The sequence below is a fragment of the Harpia harpyja genome, chromosome 13, assembly GCF_026419915.1.
Source record: "Harpia harpyja isolate bHarHar1 chromosome 13, bHarHar1 primary haplotype, whole genome shotgun sequence".
Taxonomy (NCBI): domain Eukaryota; kingdom Metazoa; phylum Chordata; class Aves; order Accipitriformes; family Accipitridae; genus Harpia; species Harpia harpyja.
Window position 1 is genome coordinate 33,790,233 of NC_068952.1, and position 20,719 is coordinate 33,810,951.

Genomic DNA, 20,719 nt, shown 5'->3' on the forward strand with positions numbered 1-20,719 from the left:
TAAAAGATTCTCAAATCTGCAGTCTTCAAATTACTTTTCATTACTCACCCCCAAACAAAAGTTTTTATTTCTTTCCTAAGATCTGATCTACCTGCATATTATGATAAAAATCTATCACTGTAGTTACAGTTACATACTTATGGGTTAAATATCCCCATTTAAACAAGCTTTTAGAGAGCCAGGTGGATGGCTAATCACTTTTATTCTTCTTCCAACATTCCTTGCACAAAAAATTCATTAACAGACTTACCTGCTAATGTCTTTCTTTTTTCAAGTAAACAGGTCAAAACAATAAAAACCAAATTCAGACTATTTCACTTTGTAGTTATAAGGATCAGATTCTGTCATCAATCCCATTTTGCTTTCCAATTTTATCACAAATAACTTCTGAAAACCCTTCAGTCTAGACTACACTTCTCAATGATGAAAAACTAAAAAAATTATTGTAGGTGAATTAATATAAATTCTCTGTATTCTCATGCATGCTGATAATAATAGATCATGAGAACATACGCTCTAGGCAAAGTTAGATTTACAAATAGCACCCAGGTTGCAAACAGCTGTTCAGTGCTAAATATTGAAGAAAATGGAAAATCTACAACTATTCTAAAAAAATACATTTTTGTCACATTAACTATAACAACAAATAAAAAACCTGGGGTCACTTTTTTATCAAATTAACTTGGTATTTATTTCAATTTAGCTTACATCACTTTCAATTGTTTTAGCTACATTATGCATACTGTACAATGAAGGCTTTGGAAGCTGCTAATCTCAACACAGATCTCCAAGACTCTAAAAAAAAAAAAGTCTTATTTTGGGTTTCTGCCTTCAGTCCTATTGCCCTGCTGCTGTCTTCAATGACTAGTAAGACCTCCAAAACAGCTGAACAACTCCACTTGAAGAGTCAGCAGTCAAGGTGTTAACCTTGACAATAAAACAAACTTCCTGAAGTTGCACCTATAACATTAACTTCTCAAAATTAGTGGTTTAGGCTGCTAACTATTTACAAACTTTAATCTATTGTGCTAGTCCACACCAGAAAATTATTCTGCCATGTGCCAGCTATAGTGTATAGGTGTATACTAGAAATGTTCTTCATTTTGAAATTATTTTGTGAATTCTTTCTTGTTTTGATGGATTTGCAGCTTTACTTCACAACATCCTCCCTCCTTTTCCAATGTCATCACTGTACAAGAGATTTTCCCCTAGTTTACAGTTCTTAACAGCATCATCTCAGGGCAGGAATAGACTGGGTCTTGGAATACTTAAGGTGGGGTTAAAGCATTATGGATATTTTAGTTTGGCATGACTGTTCGTAAAGCATCATTCTTAAACAAAAGTGGGCTCCTAAATAAAGACTTGCCTGGGCTGTCAGAATATATCAATAATAAAAACCAGAGATAAAGTCTTAAGACACTTGGAACAACTTTAAAAGAAAATGAAAATATATTTACTTTACACTTTTTCTATGTAGCAAAAAATCTCTAAGCTCATGAAAAAAACCCAAATGGGTTTGCAAACCTAGAAGGCAAACAGATAGCTACTGCTAAACCTAACTAAAAAATGCTAAGAGAGATTTTTAAGTGATGAGGATGTGTTACTACTGCACTTTCACAGGCAGGCTGCAAACTCCTGCAGCGGTGCCACCTCAAGGTCTTGGCTGCCTCTGAGGGGCCCATCTGCCAGCAGAGTCCCCACACCCTGCCAGTAACATGCTGACCCTGCGCACAAGTATCCGGAGAGTCTGACCTGCTGCACATGCACACAGCAAATTTGGCTATGTCTGCTGTGAAGGTGGTCTCCTTGCTGCAAACCTGACTCACTGCACACATGCAAAGCGGATGCATAAACGTTAAGTCAGTTCTGCCTTGGGGCAAACTAAGCTTTAAAATTTAAAAGAGAATTAATTGTCTTAGATGTCACAGAAGTATATAAGGGCACCGTATTAAGCTGTAAACCTAAGTTTCTATACTCCCTGTTTCCTCATTTCTAGAAAAGTACTCTGAGTAACTTTTTTTTACCTTCAGTCTAACTGCTTAAAAGAGTCTACAGCACCCTGTAAAAATCTATAATGCATTTTATTCCAGTCTCCCTAGCCAACAAGCCAATTTGCATTAAAATGATGAAATCTGTTATGCAGAACACATTGACAAATGCCTAAATCCCTGTAAATGTTTAATGGCTGAAATCTGTATTCTATTTTTCAGACAACTGTGATTTTTCTAATTTTACAAACTCCAGTCAACATCCATCTGTCCCAAGCACTTCTCCAGAATTTAGTTTTATACAGATGCTAAACTCCTAGGGTCCTAGTCTTTCCTTGAAAAGGGATGTCTGAAAAATATAGCACACACATGAGTTGTTTAAGGACAAGATTTAAACAAGAAGAATTTAAAAACTTAGCTCCCACTAAAATGAGTATTGAGGCATCCAGTTACCTTTAGAAAGCTGACTCCGTAACTAAAAGAGCCTCTTCTTTTTTGTCCCTACCCCAAAGGAACAGAAACCCAAATATAAATATTTATACCTGAGATTAAGTGTTTCCAGATTTTGAACTTGAGAAGCAATAGCTGTTACTGTCTCCCAAGATGATATCAGATTTTTTGATAGATTTATATGCCTGATATCTGAAATTTCACATTAAGAAACTTATCTCAAATCTGAACTTCCTTTTTCAGAAATTAAAATTAGGGTTTGTTTTTGAATCAAACAAACAGAAATAGATTACACTTGTTTAGGCTAAGAGATACTACTGCTCAGTTACAGAAATGGCTTACAGTTTTATAAAACAGCTTAACTTTACAGATCCTAAAATGGATTAATTCCTGTATCGACAGGAACTCTTACCAGTCCTTATAAATGAACAAGTAATACCTGCTTTATACTTCTGCAACATTGCTACAACACACATTATATTGAATACATTATTTATTATATATTGGAAACCTCTGGTGCCTACAGAACATTATCAGTTGGATTTTTATGGGGTTATCTATTCTAGAGTTAAATTAAAAAAAAAAAAAAACAAACAAAACAACCCATGTCTGGAGCCTTCTGAAATTGCACTTACAGTAGCAACTTATGACAAAATTTCTATTTTTATCCACAAGTTGCATTGTCTCTCAAAAATTGTAGATATCTACTTTCTAACTCTGTAATCATTGCATTAAGCTTCTAAATATAAACTGCATTTTAAAACTTTTTTTTAATAAAAGGAAACAAATATAATTCATTGAAGTAAACACTTGGAATGCTAAAATATATACTTTATTTGTGGTATCATGTAATATAGCAAAAAAGGATACTAGGACATGTTCTGCTGATTTCCTCTTTCTGACCAGCATGGCTTACTGCACACTCATGCACTGAGATATCTACCAGTCGGTTCAGTTGGCTAAAGGAGAAAGAACATTCTGTTAAGTAATCTTCAAACAGAAGTAGGCATGTTGTATAAATACCTCGTTGTTACAACTAAATAATACCCTTTTCATACATATCATCTCCTTTAGAATTAGCAATGTGCAGATTGCTACATATCAGTGTCTTTCTTACTCGAAAACAGACACATCTCCTCTGTTTTTTGCCTCTACATTGCTACTACAAAATAGGTCTGGTTGAACCACAACCCCCTCCCCCCAAAAAACCCAACCAACCCTCATCCAACTGAAAAGAGTGACAAAACAGACAAAATATAGCTATGAAAATTGGAATTTAATTAGAGATTCCAAGTTAAACAGGTTTCTTGTAATACTTTTTGCAAGAGGTTCTAAGTTATTTGAGCATTCTTTGTATCACTTAAAAAAAGACAAAAAAAAAAAGAGTATTTTCGACTGGTTAGTATGTTCTTGGAGACAAAGGGAAAATCGTTGTGGAATATCAGCTCAAAAGGACATTGCCACCTCCTGAACTGATACCTCTCTACTGCTGGAGGTCATTAAAACTGCAATCTATTACACATCATTAAGTTAATTCCTTTCCTACCCTTCCAGATAAATGAACATGACATGAACTGACCGAAAGACTTCTTCGCTAGCAGTAGTGACTTTCTGCCTTCCCTCTTTTAGTTACCCTCTCTTAGTTACAAAGTCATTACTGAGATGAGTAAACAAAGATGAAATAACACTGTACAATATTAAGAAAATATTAAAATACAACTATTTAAAAAGGACCGTGCATGTGTATAATTATTGACAATATCATGATAATTTATCTCGCTCATTCCTCCCTAAATATCATCACCTTCTACTTTGTGAAATTAAAATGAGGATTGCGAGCACACAAACATGACATAATCCCAGTTCCTATCCATAAAACAGGTAAATTATGAAGCCACAATAGGAAGATTTCTTGTCTCTTCCACCACAGTGCAGTTTGGCTTACTTTTAGAGATATGACAATATTATATGCAAGGCAGCCAGCTTCCTTTCCTTACAGTTGAACTACTACTTGACTAATCAATTGCTAAGAGTCTATCTTAGATTTTCATATATTACACTTGCCTTTGTTGTTCTGCAACAGAATCCATGCCAACAAATTCCACAGTCTTCTTTCCAAATACTAATGTATTCTCTGTTCCATGTTGAACACCTTGATCATTCAATCCGTACCGATCCTTTACTGCAGTAAGAAAATCTACTCCAAAATTTGCCTTGTTTGGCCGGATAAATGATCCTCCTCTAGGATGCCTAGAACAAAGCAGCCAGGAAAAGGTGAAATATGAAAAGTTATCGTAACAACGACTAGTCTCAAAAGTACTACTTATTACTTCTTTAAAATACTGGGAACCAAAGCAGTCAAAAAGCAATTCTATGGGCTAATTTTAGACATCACTGTTCCCACTCAGTGAGACCAGGTAAGACTTGCAAAGTATCTTTGATAGTATTTGGCCCAACAGGTTCACGTTGTGAGATGCCACGAGAACTGAAGCACCAGATCTCCAAATGTACCTACACATCAAAATTACAGTGTCAGTGCCATTATTAGAAATAACTGCTCTGTTGTTTCCAAACTCATTATGAACTTGGTTTTTCCAGAAAATTAAGTTTCTACCTATGGATAGACACAAAGTTACCTAAATCATACAACAAATGTGTCTGGAGTCTTACCCACAGCCTAAGGCCCATAGGAATACTCAGAATAGTCATTGCCTCATTATATTTGACTTAAACAATTCACCTGTAATTCTAAGAGAATGCAGCCTTGTCCTTCCATCCACACAAATGACACAAGAAGCAAATTGTACCACTTGGAACTCTTATACAAACTCAAACTTTTAAAAATTCTGATACTAACTTGGTAACAATATTGTACTAGCTCGGTAACCATTTTGAAACTGAATATTCAACAGAATTATCCAGCTAATGTATGTTCTACACAGTCCTATGAAGTTTCTTAGTTTTTCTTGAGCACTGAAAAAACTTTACTGCATGACAATTTCTTGCCATGCAATTGCTTTGGCAATTTCTATCAAACTTAGCAAGGAAACATAGTACCTAGGAAGAACTGGCAGAGACAAGTTGTGGGAACGGTATCACAGAGCAGATGGAGGATCTGATAGAAGGATCAGTCAGAAAACAGCAGGAAGAAAATTGGTAGTTATGATTACCTGTCTGCCTTCCAGCTGAGAAGAGTACAGACTTTGGTTGGAAAGTACCCAGGAGGAAGAAATCACTTATGTAAATAAAACTCCTCTTTCCAAAACAGCATGTAAACGTCAAGTGGCTAATTAGCAAACCATAATATAAACCACCAATGCTACAGAGTTCAAAATTCTCTCAGAAAAACAGTAACTAGAGACCCTGAATCCTATGGACCTATTACAAGTCGATGGAATAGCTTGGGCATTATATATTCACATTTTTATTTAAAAATCAGTACCAGAAACTGCCTGTACCAGTTTAATTCGTTAACATTTCTAATACTTATTAAAGTACTCTCATATCCTAAAGAAAGATCTGGGTAGAAACTAGACACTGTTTACTTCAAAAATATTTTCAGTCTAGTTTTGTAGTGACTAAGTTTAGAGCGCAATGATTACAAGACAAGCAGAAAGGCATACTCTTAGAGAATGTAAATCCAGTGTGTACTTTCATGTTCGATAAGTATTTTCAGTTCTCTACATTTTTAATCCAGTAACCTTCCCTTAAGTCTTTTCTTCCATTCCTTTGAAGCTCTTCACAGCTTGCAAACATTTGGCTAGTTTAACTGTTAAACTTCCTCAAATGTAAAAATTATGTGACTCTTTCTTAACACCACTTCTTAAAACAGTAAATGACATTTTCACCATCTTAACTATAACATCTCTTACCTGTGAAGTATATCACTTTTGCATTTAATTAAGTCAAACAGCTTCATAGATGGCAGGTAGCGCAGGCTCTGGAAAGAAAACTTGTACTCTTGTCTATCTGTGATTCGCCCTAGGTCCTGCTGTATGTTTATTCTGACATCTCCTGTCCTTTTTCCTATCCCCTTGATTCTCCCCATTTTGTCATCACCATCCCTCTGCACTCAACAGTTCTGCTACTTTTCTTCCTCTGCTCTCCCCAACTCTTTCACCAGAGCTAATCTAGACCCCCACATCTGCACCGCTCCTGTCATGCCATTTATCCCTGGCGTAGACAAGCCCCTTGGGTCTCTCCATCAACATACCCATTCCTAAGACCACTTCTGTCTTCTCAGGTCACCATTTCTATTGGCATCTCCTTCCTCATTGTCTTTGCAGGAGCCAGTTCTATCCCTAGGAAAAAATGCTACCTTGCTTCTTGTCATTTGAAGCTACAGGAAAAGTATGGTACATTTCTCTCTCAAGACCCTTCTGTTTTTTGTTTTGATCATAGCAAGATCAGAGGGTTTCTCTCTCCTGTTCCTATCACTTCCAAGCACTATGCATGCTATCTTATCTAATGTATACTCAAATCCATTCCACAGCCTAAGTTTCTCCTTCGGTTCCATTCTATTAATTTGATCTACTTTTTTCAAGAACTGTCACAGAGAAGGACAGAAAAGGAGACTGCAATAGTAACCTATTTTCAGGCAAAATGATTGTGTTCAAGGAGAGAGGTCACTTAACCTGTAACTCGTTTTCCCTAAATACACTGCCTGTATTAACTTGCACACTAGGGAATATGAACCCTACAAGCCATATGTACATATCAGACAACTAATGTACGGCACCTGGACTCATGAAAAAGCACACCTATTAGCAATTAGTCTCCATAACTGGGAACTAAAGAGATAAATACTAATCCAAAGAGTCATCCAGCATGCATCTCATGAGATGGAAGAACCAGTGGACTACTGATCAACCTGACTTAAGCTGCACATTCAGAAATCTGAGAACAGGGATTTTGCTCCCATGTGTGTAAAATGTCCTGCAGCCAGGACAATACACTGTGCAGAAATGAAGTGGTAGAAGATATGCCCAATTTCCTTAAGCAGAAAATACGAAATATGCCCAAATGGGGCTCTGACAACCAGCTGGCTCTGGTTAATACTGACACTTCTTACTGAATAGAGAGGTTGACCCCAATCTCAGAAGTCAGCTTGTAGGACACTTCCTATTCATGATTCAGTAGCCTCAAGCAATACAGCCCATCTGCTAGCATGCCCAGGGCCCTTGAAAGATATTCATTAAAATTTAGATTAGCTATCAGCTTCCACTGGTTAACCATTTCCCTGAATAAAGAGGAAATTTGGCATCATTATTCTCTGTTAATGTAAAAAAAAAAAGTGGTGGCACTGCTCATCATTACAGGCACATGATGGCTCTTCATACGCCAGAGAAATGTCACACACATACACTTCTCAGTACCTGAAGAATAATGCAGTAGTACATAAACTGTGTTCTGCCAACAGTTACACACTTGAGCTGTCTGACTGCAGAAGCAAGCTTCTGAGCCAAGGAGAGATATGTCAGCTTTATCAGCCTAGACACTAAAGGTGGATGGAGGGGCTTCTTTGTCCAGTACCGGCTGTTTGCAATGATTACCTCAAGGCAATTATCATCATGACTGGAGCACACACACTACAAAGGTCATAAGGTGTCATAAAATACAGCCAGTTGAATCCATGCACATCTTTCTAGATAGGTTCTGAACAGATCTCTTCCTTTTAGGGGAAGGTGCTCAGCAGACCAGACTTCTTTTAGAAGAATCTACACACTGCAGTAAAGAAAACCCTTCAAGTTTTAGAACAGTCTGTGGCAGCTGTCGCATCAAACAATGCTTATAAATGACACCTAATACTAAAGTGCTATGGTATATCAAATTCCTGACTCCACAGCAGAAGCTTTGCAAACATCAGCAAGTACTTGAAGTTCTTGCAAGTTTACCTTAGTCAAACAGACCTGAAAGCTGAGTCTGAGCTTTCACAAAAGACAGACAGACATCTGCACTTCCAGATGCTATCTTAAGGTTCTGCTGGAGCACAGGACGTGTTGGAATAGTGGTTAGGGACAACAGTTTTGTTTCAACACTGTTCTATTGACAGCAGAGAGCAGAAGTCTCTGATGGCTACAGTGACACACAGTGAAACAATCAAAACTTCCTCACTGAGATCTTCTGAGGTTAAAAGGAATCTTGGGAACACATTCTCCCCTTGCTAAATGGCAATCGCTTCTTCTTCATAGACACTAAAATGATATTGACATCTTCCTGTATTTGAAGGGTTTGTTTGTGCTCTAAGTAGATATTCCTGGAGGAGAATCTGTTATTCTTGAAGGAGAGATAGTCTAATTTAATATAAACAGATCTTCTTTTGGACAGGAGCATAAATTTCATGCAAACAGTAACATCTGATTGGTCACAACTGCTGTTTGTATATTTAAAAACATGTCCACACGCAACTTATAAAACTGACTGGAGGAAAAACTGAAACCATGTAATGCTTTTGCCAGGATAATTTGGCATTTCAGGACTGCACAAGTATACAAAAGTCAAAGTTCCCACCAGAAGAAAACTTAATAACACAAGGGGGGAAAAAGGCCACAAAGATCTGAGAAGCAATTGCAATTCTGCCAGGCTGAAAACATCACAGAAAAAAGCTTTACTATACCTCCCTCTGTTTCTCTGGCTTGCTGTGAAAGTCAAACCTGGGGAAATGGATTACAATTTAACATGGTCAATACTTCTAGTAACAGTATCTGCTGAAATACCACCCTGGAAAGTGGTCTGTGAAGAACAAAACATATTCCTTAGCTGGGGGGATGTGTTCCTTTCAAGGATGACTCAAAGTACTCTAAATGTGTGATACAGCAGCATGTCACTCCCATCTTGTGAGGTAAGTAGAGAAGTATGTGATCTACTGCTGGGTAATCCACACATCTTCCCCAGCAAAATGGCAAGGATAAAACCAGCTGCTAAAACAGCAATGCCTGTGTAAACACTATGTGTGAATGGAATACCCAAAACTGACTGAGAGGAGGACTAAGGAGGAAGACGACCCTTCTGCCAGATTACATGGGGGAAGGAAGGACTCCACTTGACAGGAAGCATAAAAGAAGCTTGAACTGTGGGGGGAAAGAAGAGGGTACACCAGCGCAGCGGTCAAAACCTGGTTTGATGCTGTCAAAAGTCACCCCACCAGCAGCACATACATCTCTGCCTAGGCCCGACAGAGCTGCCTCCTAGTCAGATGCCGAGGTGAGCCTGTGCCCAGCAAGGACAGACATCATGGGGAGCAACATATATGCCCCACATCTCAGTGTGACCTGGGGGGTGCTTTCCACCAGTATGCACGTTACTAGACTGCAGGGAGCAGCGCAGGGACACAGAAGCTGGAGCACCAGTGTCTCCCACAGGAGGTGTGTGCAGCTAAGGCACTCACGTTCCCAGGGGAGGTGTGTCTGCTTGTAACCCCCATCTCCCAGGGGAGCACATGCATATAACTATGTGAAAGAACTTATTTGAAAGCATACTCATGTTTCAAAAGCTGTATATAAATTTTAACACTATTTTAGGCTTGATTACTCCTCATTTCTCTTGAAGGACTGTAGAGCACAGCTTATTTTAATTACATGATACACTACTGCAACTGACAGCTAAAATAATAGCTTCGTCCGTTATCAGGAAACAAGACCTTATTATGAAAAAAAAAATTTCACAAAAATGCCACTAGAGTATACATTGCCAGCTAATCCAGAGCTGATGAACATGCCCATGACGTCAACATAGTTTGAAGTACAGCTGTTTTGTTCTTTGGTTCACATATTCTTAGGAAGTTCAATTAGCACCACATAATATATGACCCAGATAAACGTACTGCCATGAAACATAAAAGTTTAGGTTATATTTCCAAAAAACCTCCTACAAAGACCACAAAGCTGTAAGCAGACCTACTGATTTGCCCAAATAAGGGCTACAAAGAAGATCCTCTGGTAGTAAGAATCTCAAATTCAGTTTTATTTTCCTCTTATGTTCTTATTTTGAAATGTCACTCTAAGATTTTTTTTTTTAAAGCATTCTTTTCAAAATTACCTTAAAAGGGAGTTAAAAAAATGTCCTTTCATTGCATTTGTTTACAGTACAAGCTACTCCATCAGCTGCTTCTGCTTATCAGAATTCAGGGAGTGAGCAAAGTAGGCTCACTGATAAGGTTTGAGGGGAAAAAAAAAAATTATTTTTATATGCGTATACACATTATATAAAGAAACATAATTTCCCCCTCGCTCTCAAACAGTAGTAGTAAAGAGGTGACATTTTAGGTTGTGGGGTTTTATTTTTTTAGCATCTTTTTGGTAAAATAAGGTAACCATTTTTTACTTAAGTTTGCCTACATCTTCACAACCGGTACATGAACTACAAAGTAGTCTGCACACAGAAAGTTATGTCTGTGAGTCACGGTTGACTGCTGGTACTATTATGTATTCTCTTAGACTCCAGAAGGATTTTCTCTGATTGGAACAAAGTTGATAACAAAGAACAAGTATTGTAAGAACAACATATTTAAAGATCACTACATTTAAATTTGTTGCAGGTATACGCAGCTTCACTCAAAAAGTTGATTCTTACAACAAGAATTGGGATCATTATGTGAGATCTCATCTCCTGGGAGCACACTAATGGTTGCTAGAAAAGCAAGAGTCTGTGCACGTGTACATAGATAATATACACACACAAATGTAAAGCACTGAAGTTTCTGAAAAACATCCACAACACGTTCAATTGCTTCTTCTGTCCAGAGAGATTCGGAATGGCCAGCCAATTACTTTTGTTATTTCTTCTACAGCAGAATATAACTAGCCTCAACTTGGAAACTGCTTCAATTAAATTCAAAGCATTTAAGAAGCAACTTCTGCTAATACCTTCATTCAAAAGACATGGTTGCTCTAAGACCATAATTTCCAGTTCTTTTTCTTAGCTAAGAAAAATCCAGCAATGTTGATTTTTTTTCTTGCATTAAGTGTGCTTATCCTCCTTAAGCCTTGTTTTATTATTATTAGATACAAGGGAAAAAATACCCAGTCCTCACAGGTGTGTGTGTGGGTTATTTATTTATTTTTCTAAAGAACAGATTTTATCATCTCATTTTCTGATAATGAGGTCTCCAGGGCCTCCACCTTACACAAACGTGGAAGTTAAGAAGATACATACTAAGAATTCTGATTTGCACTACTGAACGTAATCTACCATTTCCCCGTTTATGACTGTTTGGCTCCAGGTAAGAGATAGTACTCCCAGAAAGGATTTCAAAATAGCTACTTTTTAATTTAAAATTATTTAATAGGTAAATTATAGATAAATAGATAAATAAATAAATAGATAAATTTGGTCAGAGACCAAACAGCTCTACTTGCTGGCTTGAGAAAAACTTTGATCTGAACTGATAATGAAGTATATACTTTAACAAGCCCTGAACTGCTCTCAGGTCTCAATACAAGTACAGCAGCCTCCTTTGCTACATCAGGGAATTCCATTTATCTCCAGAAGACCTTCTGGCAGATAAAAAACTATACCTACTTCCCCCACAATCTCTTTTTTTTTTTTTTCCTTCTATGTGACATTTTAGAGCAACAGTTCTAAATCCCTTCCATATGATATTCATATATTCAGATAGAAGAAGGTGACAAGACTCATCTACTCATAAAAATGGAAATGATCACAATTTTCACAAGCTGAAAACACATACTCAAAAGTTAGCAAATGCATGCACTGTTACTATATGCTTTTAGTTATTCTTTTGGAGGAAATTCTCATAACAAATTTTCTCTGTTGAAACATCCATTGAGAGCAAAACAAAGTACATGTACAAATACACCACCTCTGGCTCTGGAAAAATCTTTGAACCATGACTAGCCAAAGCTACAGAGACTCTGGAAAACTGTCACTACGTACTTTTCTTGTTCTTTCACACATCTCTAGTCATCTGCTATTAGCCAATGTCAGAGTCAGGAAACTAAGCAAGACAAATTTTTGGGCTGACTTCATCCAGCTATTTTTATGATTTTCATTTACATGCAAGTTGAAAAAAAAAAGATGACTTGCTTATCCTCTCATCAATGGCTTTAACTTTTTCAAGATAATTAACATGAGGAATTAATTTCAGAGGAAATTCTTCTTACATTTTCCAACAAACCAAAGGCAAAAACACATCCAAAAGCAAGACCACAGACAACTTTTAATTTATTTTCTTGGTTTGTCACTTTCTTTCATACCTTCAAAAGCCTTCTATTAATTCTGAGTGCTCAATGTCACAGGACTTGATTTATATCAGATTCATTTCACTCGAATGAGCACTTGAACAGTTAGGAACAAACTGCAGTCAAACTGCCCTTTTACAGTTATTACCAGCCTTGGAAAGTAGGAGGTGGAAAAAGACCTAGAAATCTCTCCATTTCATCTCATTAATGTAAGATTGGCTGTGATCCAGTGGTCAAAACATCCATGTAACACCAGATCCTTCCTCCAAAAGCTGCCAATAGAAAATGATTGGGAAAAATACGACAATAGGGCAAATATTTTAATGATATAGCCTCAGAATACTCTCTCATCCTTCACCACTTCAATGCTCAGGAACTTACTGAGCTAGCAGCCCTTAGTATGTAAGAGCCATTGATGACTTTTTTTTTCTATGAATTTGTCCAGTTATTTTTTTAACTCACAGACTTTTAGCTGCTGCAGTGTCCTCTGACATGGAAATCAACAGCTTGCTGCTGTTAGCATCAACCCTGGAGTCCTATATTCCCCAATTTCAAACATGGTAAGTGCTCGAGTCTTTAAACTTAAATGTAATGCATGTATATACTTAAAAAAAACCCCACAGCTACACTGTGTTTTGCATGTATTAAATGCAAGCGAACATACTTAATTCCTCAGCTATACAAATATAATCCAAATCATTATCAGGAACTTGGTATTTTCCCTTAAAAAGATACATGCAAGTCATGTTAAGTCCAAATCTAACCTATATTTGAGACAGTTAATATGGACCAGTATTTCACTTCAGAATTACCTAAGGCAGGTAAGTAGGACATACTGATTTCTTCACTAAGGTAGAAGGTCTAAACCTACTAAAGGTAATGCTAATAACATCCAAAAGTCACATTTTATTACATACCTCTTTTATTACATACCATGACTTGTATTTTCTAAGTATTTACCATATCCTAATCCCTGTGACTGGATTAATAGCAACGCAACAGCCTTTATGGCATAGCTAGTCACAGCATTCAGGTTTATCTTTCTAATATCAGCCAACTGATAACAAAAGGGTTTGCCCTAAAAATTGGAAAAGGGCATTTTCCCATGACCATCTTGTCAATACGCACGACACGCCAACACTGTGAATCAACTCACCTGCACTTAAAGTACTGTGTTCCTTCATAGGTACCATCATGCTTTCCTCTCTGAGGATCATCCCATTCCACGCCAAGCCAAATTCCTGAAAAATACGGTAGATACATTTTCAAATTTATGGCATCATAGCCGTAGAAATCGTGGTTGGAAGGAACCTCTGAAGTTCATCTAGCCTAACCTTCCCTCTCAAAGCAGGAGATTATCACCAGCACTAAAACAGGTCAGCCAGGTAAGTTTTTACCTAGCCAGATCCTGAAAATCTCCAAGGATAGAAAGACTCCAACTTATCTGGGCAGCCTATTCCAGTGCTGCATTACTTCTGCAGAGAAAAAGATTTTCCTGCTGTCCAGTTTGAACCTTTCCAGCTACAATTTGTGGCCATTGTCCCTTGTTATATAATCTAATACTAGTAAGAAGAATTTGGCTCTGTCATCTCTGTAACCGCCTGTCAAACAGCTGCAGGCAGCTATTAGATGCCATTTAATTTTCTCTTCACCACACTAACCAAGCCCAGATCCCTCAACCTCTCTCCACAACACACATACGTGATCTATGTCCTGGACCACCTTGGCAGCCCTCCACTGGATCATCTCAAATTTATCCACATCCCTCTTGAATTGGGATGGTCCCAAAGCAGATACATTATTCCAAGTGCAATCTTATCAAGAACCCCTGCCCCCAGAGGCGGATAACAGCTTCCTTTGATTTGTTGGCCACATTCATCACTCCAAAGTAACCCAGTACAGCACCTATCTTGCTTGTGACAAGAGCTCACTGTTGGCTCATATTCATGACAGTATCCACCTTAACTCCCAAGTTCTTTACAATAGACCCTATGGGTTGCTAGTGCTTCCTGGTCCATTCTGATACACAGGTTTATTTCACACTACATGTGGAAATTTGTCCTTGAATCTTAGGCCCAAACCTAAAGTTCATAAAGCTTGCTCTGGATTGCAATTCTACCTTTTGTCACATCAGCCAGTTGAGGGGGAATGCTGTTCATTATCTGAGACACCAATGAATATGTTAAACAATATAGACCCCAGAATTTATTCCTATAGTACTCGTGCATAATCAGGTATCAAGTCATTGATTACCACTTCTCCACTTGACAGACCTCCAGACTTTCAAACCACTTAACAGTCCATTCATCTGGCTTGTATCTCTCCAGCTTCCAAATAAGATTCTTTATAGAGACGCTGTTAAAAGACTTATTAAAGTCAAGGAACAGTACATCCCCCATCCTCTCTGTCCACATTCCCAGCCATATCATCACAGAAGGTAATTAGGTTTGCCAAGCACATCTTTTTCTTCTTTACAAGTATCAAGCATTCCCAGCTACCATCTTGTCCTTCATAGGCTTGGAAATGGACTCCAAGGGAACATGCTACGTGACCTTTCCAGAAACTGAAGTGAGGCTGATGAGTCTACAGTTCCCTGGTCATCCTTCTTGCCTCTTCTAGAACTGTATGCAAGGCTAGTCTCCTTCCAAGCATCAGCAATCTCCCCATCCTGTCACCACAATTTTTCAAAGGTGACATACAGTGCTCTCACAATCAGACTGGTCAGATCTTTCAGCAAGCTGGGCTGAGTCTTATTTGTCATCATGAATTTGAATATGTTATCAAAGCAGCGCCTAGTCCATTGATCTGCTGCTGCCTTTCTCTCTCCTTCTCGGACTATGTCAGTACACAGAGATTAGGGAACAGACTGTTCATGAAAACTAATGGAAAAAGGAAGGCACTGAATTCTTTCCACTGTAATAAAAAACATAATCAATTTCAACCAAAAGTACTTCTTATGCTCCTTTTGACAACTCTGACTTCTAAAAAAACCCAACAACTTATCTAGAAGTTGCCATATTTACACAAGAACCACGAGGAAAAAACAATCTGTAAATTGCCACTTAACTTTTTTTTTTTTTAAATTAAGTAGAACATAATTAGAATTTTGAAAACAACCATTAAATGTAAAGGTTATTTACTACTGTGACGTTTACCTGCTGTAGGAGGAACGCTGCCAACGTAGTGCACAGTTGCATACTCCGTGCCGCACAAGACCCTTCGACCCAGCGCATCAGAAGGCACGCGGGCAGTCATGCTGGGAAAAACGAAGGCCGGGCTGCCCACAGACCTGCAGAGACAGAAGCGATACCCTTAGCGCACACAAACCACTGCTTTCATAAGCCCCCCTACCTCCAGTTGCTCTGTAACGGCCCAGCAGCAGGCCGGACTCCTGAAGCCGACGTTTGTGTTCCCCCGCCCCGCGGCTCTCCCATGCCCCGCACCGCCGCTGCGGAGCCTCTGCCTTCGGTCGGCCTTCCAGGCCACAGACCGCAAACCGCCCTCCCAGCCGCGGCGGGGGTCCGGTCACGGCGGGCCCGGGTGAGGGAGCGGGGCACTTCCTTCACGGCACCGCCGGCGAGAGAACAGGCGGCCGCCGCCCCGCGAGAAAACGTCCCTGCGCGCGGCTTTAGCGGCCGGTAAAGTCAGTCACCGACTCTCGGCCGCGGGAGAAGCAGCAGACGGAGGACAAGCTAACACACCGGGCGGGAGAAGCAGCCCCGGGCCCGGGCCCGCACGCCGGCTCGTCCTCTTCGCACCCGCGCCTGGGGGACGGAGCGCCGGCACCGAGGGCGGCAGGCACAGCCGGCCGCTCTTCCGACCTGCGCCGGCTGACGGCTTTCACCCCGCCCCGTCCGGCCTATCACTGCGCTTCCATTGGCCCCAAGCCTCCAGCACCGCCCTAGCTTGGCCGCTATTGGCCTACCCCCATCTCCGACCTCGCTGAAGTCATCGCCTTCGCGATGCTCCCTGGGTAATGCGGTTCGCCGAGGGAGCCGCGCCGCGGGGACTTGCCGCCCCTGGACTACACCTCCCAACGTGCCGTGGGGCGAGAAGAGGCCTGCGGCGCGGCGCCCGGCTTCACGGCCGCCGGGGGCAGGAGCCGGAGGAGAGGCTGCGGGGTGCGAGCTCGTCTGCCGGGGCAGGAGGAGCGTCCCGGTCGTTACCGGCCGCCGCTGAGGGGATGCGGCCTAGCCCAGTGCGGAGCGCCGAGGTCTAGCGGTGGCAAGGGCCCGTGCGCGGGCGTTGGGGCCGGGGGGCTCGGCCAGCCTGGGAAGACCCGCAGACGTGAGGGGGGCAGGCGAGGAGGCGGGGAAGTTCCCCCAGAAAACAGCTGCCGCGTTAATGTTTCAAAGCGGCGTGTGGTAGACAAGCCATACACGACTGTCAGTCTGATATCGAGCAAGATACTGTTATAACTGATTCAGCACGTGGCTGACCAGTAACTAAAGCAATAAATCATCATCGAGCAGTGTAGTTTCACAGGACCTGATCTTGTCAGGCTGCACTGGCTGGGTCTCTTCAGGATCAAACCACCAGTCTGTTCCATTCAGCTAACATCGGTGAAACGTGACTTACTTAGCACATTTAGAAACAAGCAAGCACTATGCATTTTTCTGCCTAAATGCACGTTGAACAAAGGCAGCAAGGCCACATTTAAAGGCTGGGGCACTTTCCCGGGAGACAGTGACTGAGGAGAACACGGACAGCTCGGCAAGCAGCAACAACTTACCCTGGTGCAGCATCCGGCCACGGGAACTAGTGTGCTGCTTGGATTTACATAAGCAAGCATACAGAACAGAAAAGTTGTATTACCTCAGTATTTGGCACTGCTACAGTTGTTACTGCATTTATTTCAACACTCACTATTTGAGAACAAAATCAATTAACTGGCAGAGGATCCAGAGAAGAGATGTAACAATTTGAGAACATGGCTTACAAAAAAAGAATCAAGGTGTCCAGCATGTGTAGATTAACAGCAAAGCCAGAAAGATTTGACTGTATTCTTGAAGTAGCAAGTGCTGGGGAACAGAAATTTAGTAAGAGCTCTTCAGTTTCATAGGCACAGCTGTGACAAGATCTAACAGCTTTCACACAGTTTGGTGGTTATAAAAATTGAAGTATCCCAGCTGACATTTTCCACATTTGTTCATCTCTGATCTGCTTCATAGCTCAAAGCCTCATAACAACTTAATTCAAACAATCATTTGAATTTTGGGACCACAAAGACTGAAACAACCATGATAGTAAGTAATCAAGAAGCTATTTCAGTGCTGTGCCTCCGCTTCTATTACATTAAATAATTCCATACACTCTTTTGGCAGGCAACATATTAGTACTCTTTGCTCTGATTCTATGATACTGATTACAGAATTCAGATACAGGTATTTGGTAACACTAGTATACTCCAATCAACATAATCTGGATAATACGTAAATTCTTAGGCACACTGATGGCTTGCATCTTCAAGCAACAGGCTTTGACAGCATGCTTTACTGTCTGGCATAAAGCAGCTGCTCCCCAAATGGACATTCTAGTGAATACCTCTGTGCCTTTACTTTAGGGTCTTCCTTTGCCAAAGGTGATGTGGTGTCTTAGGCCAATTAATGTCTTTGGAAAAAAATACATACTCTAGTCCTTCCACATCTGTGGTGGTGTTGCTGTCTTATCTCAGTTCCTCAGCCCATTCACCTCCCACAGAGGGCAGCCTTCGAACAATCTGTTCCAGTTTTGAATGATGCTGAAGCTACATAGATAGTGGTACAACAGCAGAAACAATGGCAGTAAGCCCTCTTGCTCTCCTTTTCTGACTTGCTGTTCCCGAGTACAAACCTGAGAGCATGCTCTATTTTGTTTGACTGCATGTCAGGAAAGGTGTTGACAACAAGAAAATACTTCACACACTCTTTCTGATCCCAGCAGCATGTTTGATAGGCGATTGGCCATTCTCAGAATCTACAAGCATGTTGTTGAACTCATGTATTTAGTATTTCTAAAATAATAAGAACAGCATAACTTACTGTTTATTCTTTCTATCTCTTTGCATTTCTTGTTTCTTCTGTTTTAGCACTGTAATAAACAAATAGCTATAGATCATCCAATGTATTTGACAAGAAACAGGACAGTCCCAATGCTAATAAAACAACTAGTCCCATTTAACAGTTTCACTTTGTTACCTAGAATTGCTACTTCTGCATTTTATAAGCACCTCAGTGAAAAAGGATTTAAATTCAGAATTTATTGAACATTCATTTTGGTTGGTGTAAAATATAAGAGATTAGGTTTATAGCACAGTTTTTACATTTCTGGGAATAGCAATGACAATTCCTCCATATGGTTTTTACTTTGACCTGTACACCCTATCCCACCCCCAAAAAGAAGAGAGCATAAGTAGCAATAGGTTCTTCAGTTAAAGCCACAGAAAAACTGTAGGAGTTAGTTCCATGCTTCATGTATTAACTCCATAATTATCTGAAATTCTATTTTTAGAGAACTTCAGGGTTTTTCCTTGCAAACACTTTTTTTTTCCCTTTTAATTTGTTCACATGGCCTTGGTGTCAGCCTGATTTTAATAACTTAAGTTGGTGAAAGTTGTTAGCTGAGGGAGGCATAACAGAAGTTCACTGCAGAATAACATATACTAGATTATAGCAAGAGAACAGGCCAGTTTTTGTGTGTATTTCAAGACAGCATAATCAAAAATATATGTTTGCCATTTTTCCTTTTTACAGACTTCAATAATTACTTTACTGAGTGATTAAGTAACTTGTACCATATGCTCCACAAATAACAACTGAAACATTATGAAGAGAGTGACAATAATCTACTGTGATCAAGAAAAGATGCAACTGCTTACAGACAGCATATAATTCATATACTGACAGAGTAGAGAGTATTTTCATGGATTGTTTTGGAGTTCAAAAGCAGAAAATTAACTACGATTTCCCTTTACATCAGAGTTAGTCTTCCACAAAAATTCACATCAGGTTTTGCAGTGCTCTCCCTGGAAGCATCGTGTTAGGCTTTCTTTGGGTATCTCCCATGGTTCTCTATGCTGTAGTAAACAAAGATGCTCAGTAAATGCCTTTTCAATGAGTTAAGTGAGAACTCATTTGTTCCATAGGGCACACAGGTGAGGGAGCGCTATCAGGATTCATGTGGTTTATCCTGCATCCATACTATAAATTTCACAGATAATATGCTTGAATGAAAGTGAATTAATGAATCATGGATTACTCCTAGCCACACCTCACAAAGGTGCCTTTAAAGTAATTAAAAAATGCTGCAGAAAAGGTGAACACTGGTGCTCAGCTATGATAAAAGTTATTCAGGAAGGATGTTACTATGAGGTAACAATCAAGTCAAGTAGGCAGGTAGCAGGTTATGTTTCCCTGGCTTCAAGAATAGAAAAATTGTTAAAGAAAAATATAGTAATGAAACAATGTACTCTGTTTTACCTGTACCTTTAATCAAAAGGTTAAGATGATATATGCAAGTTATTTATATAACTATCAGAATAAATAATTTTTAACTTCAATATCTCTTACATTCAATTTGGAAAGCAAACAAGGGAAGCTCAGAAAAACTAACCACGCTCTTTAGCCTTTCCTAATGAAGTGAAGAAGATCTTGTAAAATGAGGTGAAATTACATGAGGCAGCCACAGGAGCCTAAAACAGGTTTTCTTATTCTCTCAAATCCTTTCCCTGGCTCTGCTCTAGCCTCTGTCCACCTGCCAGCTCTGACATTCATCAGGCTCTTGCTGAGTGGGATAATTCATTAACCCAGACAAAAATTAACTCCTCTCCCCCAGGGCTAGTGAGTTGTTTCACAGAAAGGCCTAATAAGCATTACCACCAAAGCAAAATGGGTGCTGAAAGCAAACAGGTAGCAGAAGGAAAGGAGCTCAAGCTATATAGGACAAAAATAATTTATAACAATATATGTTACAGGCTTTAGCTTCTTGGAAAAATCTTTTCTGGCATTTCAGGAGTGCAGAAAATCTTGGATTACTTTTGTGAAGGCAAACAATGAGCCAAGATTTACCATTTCAAAAGCAGACCCAGACTATTTTGTTTGTCCA

General features: G+C 39.6%; 1 protein-coding gene across 5 annotated transcripts in view; it reads right to left on the minus strand.

The window, feature by feature from the left end:
• TBCE (tubulin folding cofactor E) overlaps positions 1–16,475 on the minus strand; it is a 29,857-nt gene extending 13,382 nt beyond the window's left edge. For 2 of the 5 annotated variants that reach the window (XR_008238073.1, XM_052806742.1), the window contains exons 1-6: positions 16,339–16,473; positions 15,793–15,926; positions 13,794–13,878; positions 4,503–4,688; positions 3,309–3,397; positions 2,531–2,630 (exon numbers count right to left, since the gene is read on the minus strand). Coding sequence is in view for 4 of the 5 variants with exons in the window: in XM_052806742.1 (XP_052662702.1) it covers positions 2,531–2,630; positions 3,309–3,397; positions 4,503–4,688; positions 13,794–13,878; positions 15,793–15,892 (560 nt within the window). In the remaining variant the exon portion in view is untranslated. Of the gene's footprint in view, positions 1–2,530; positions 2,631–3,308; positions 3,398–4,502; positions 4,689–13,793; positions 13,879–15,792; positions 15,927–16,338 lie in introns of all 5 variants that reach the window. The other 3 variants (XM_052806743.1, XM_052806741.1, XM_052806740.1) reach the window with 3 other exon arrangements.
• Between the last annotated feature and the right edge of the window lie 4,244 nt (positions 16,476–20,719).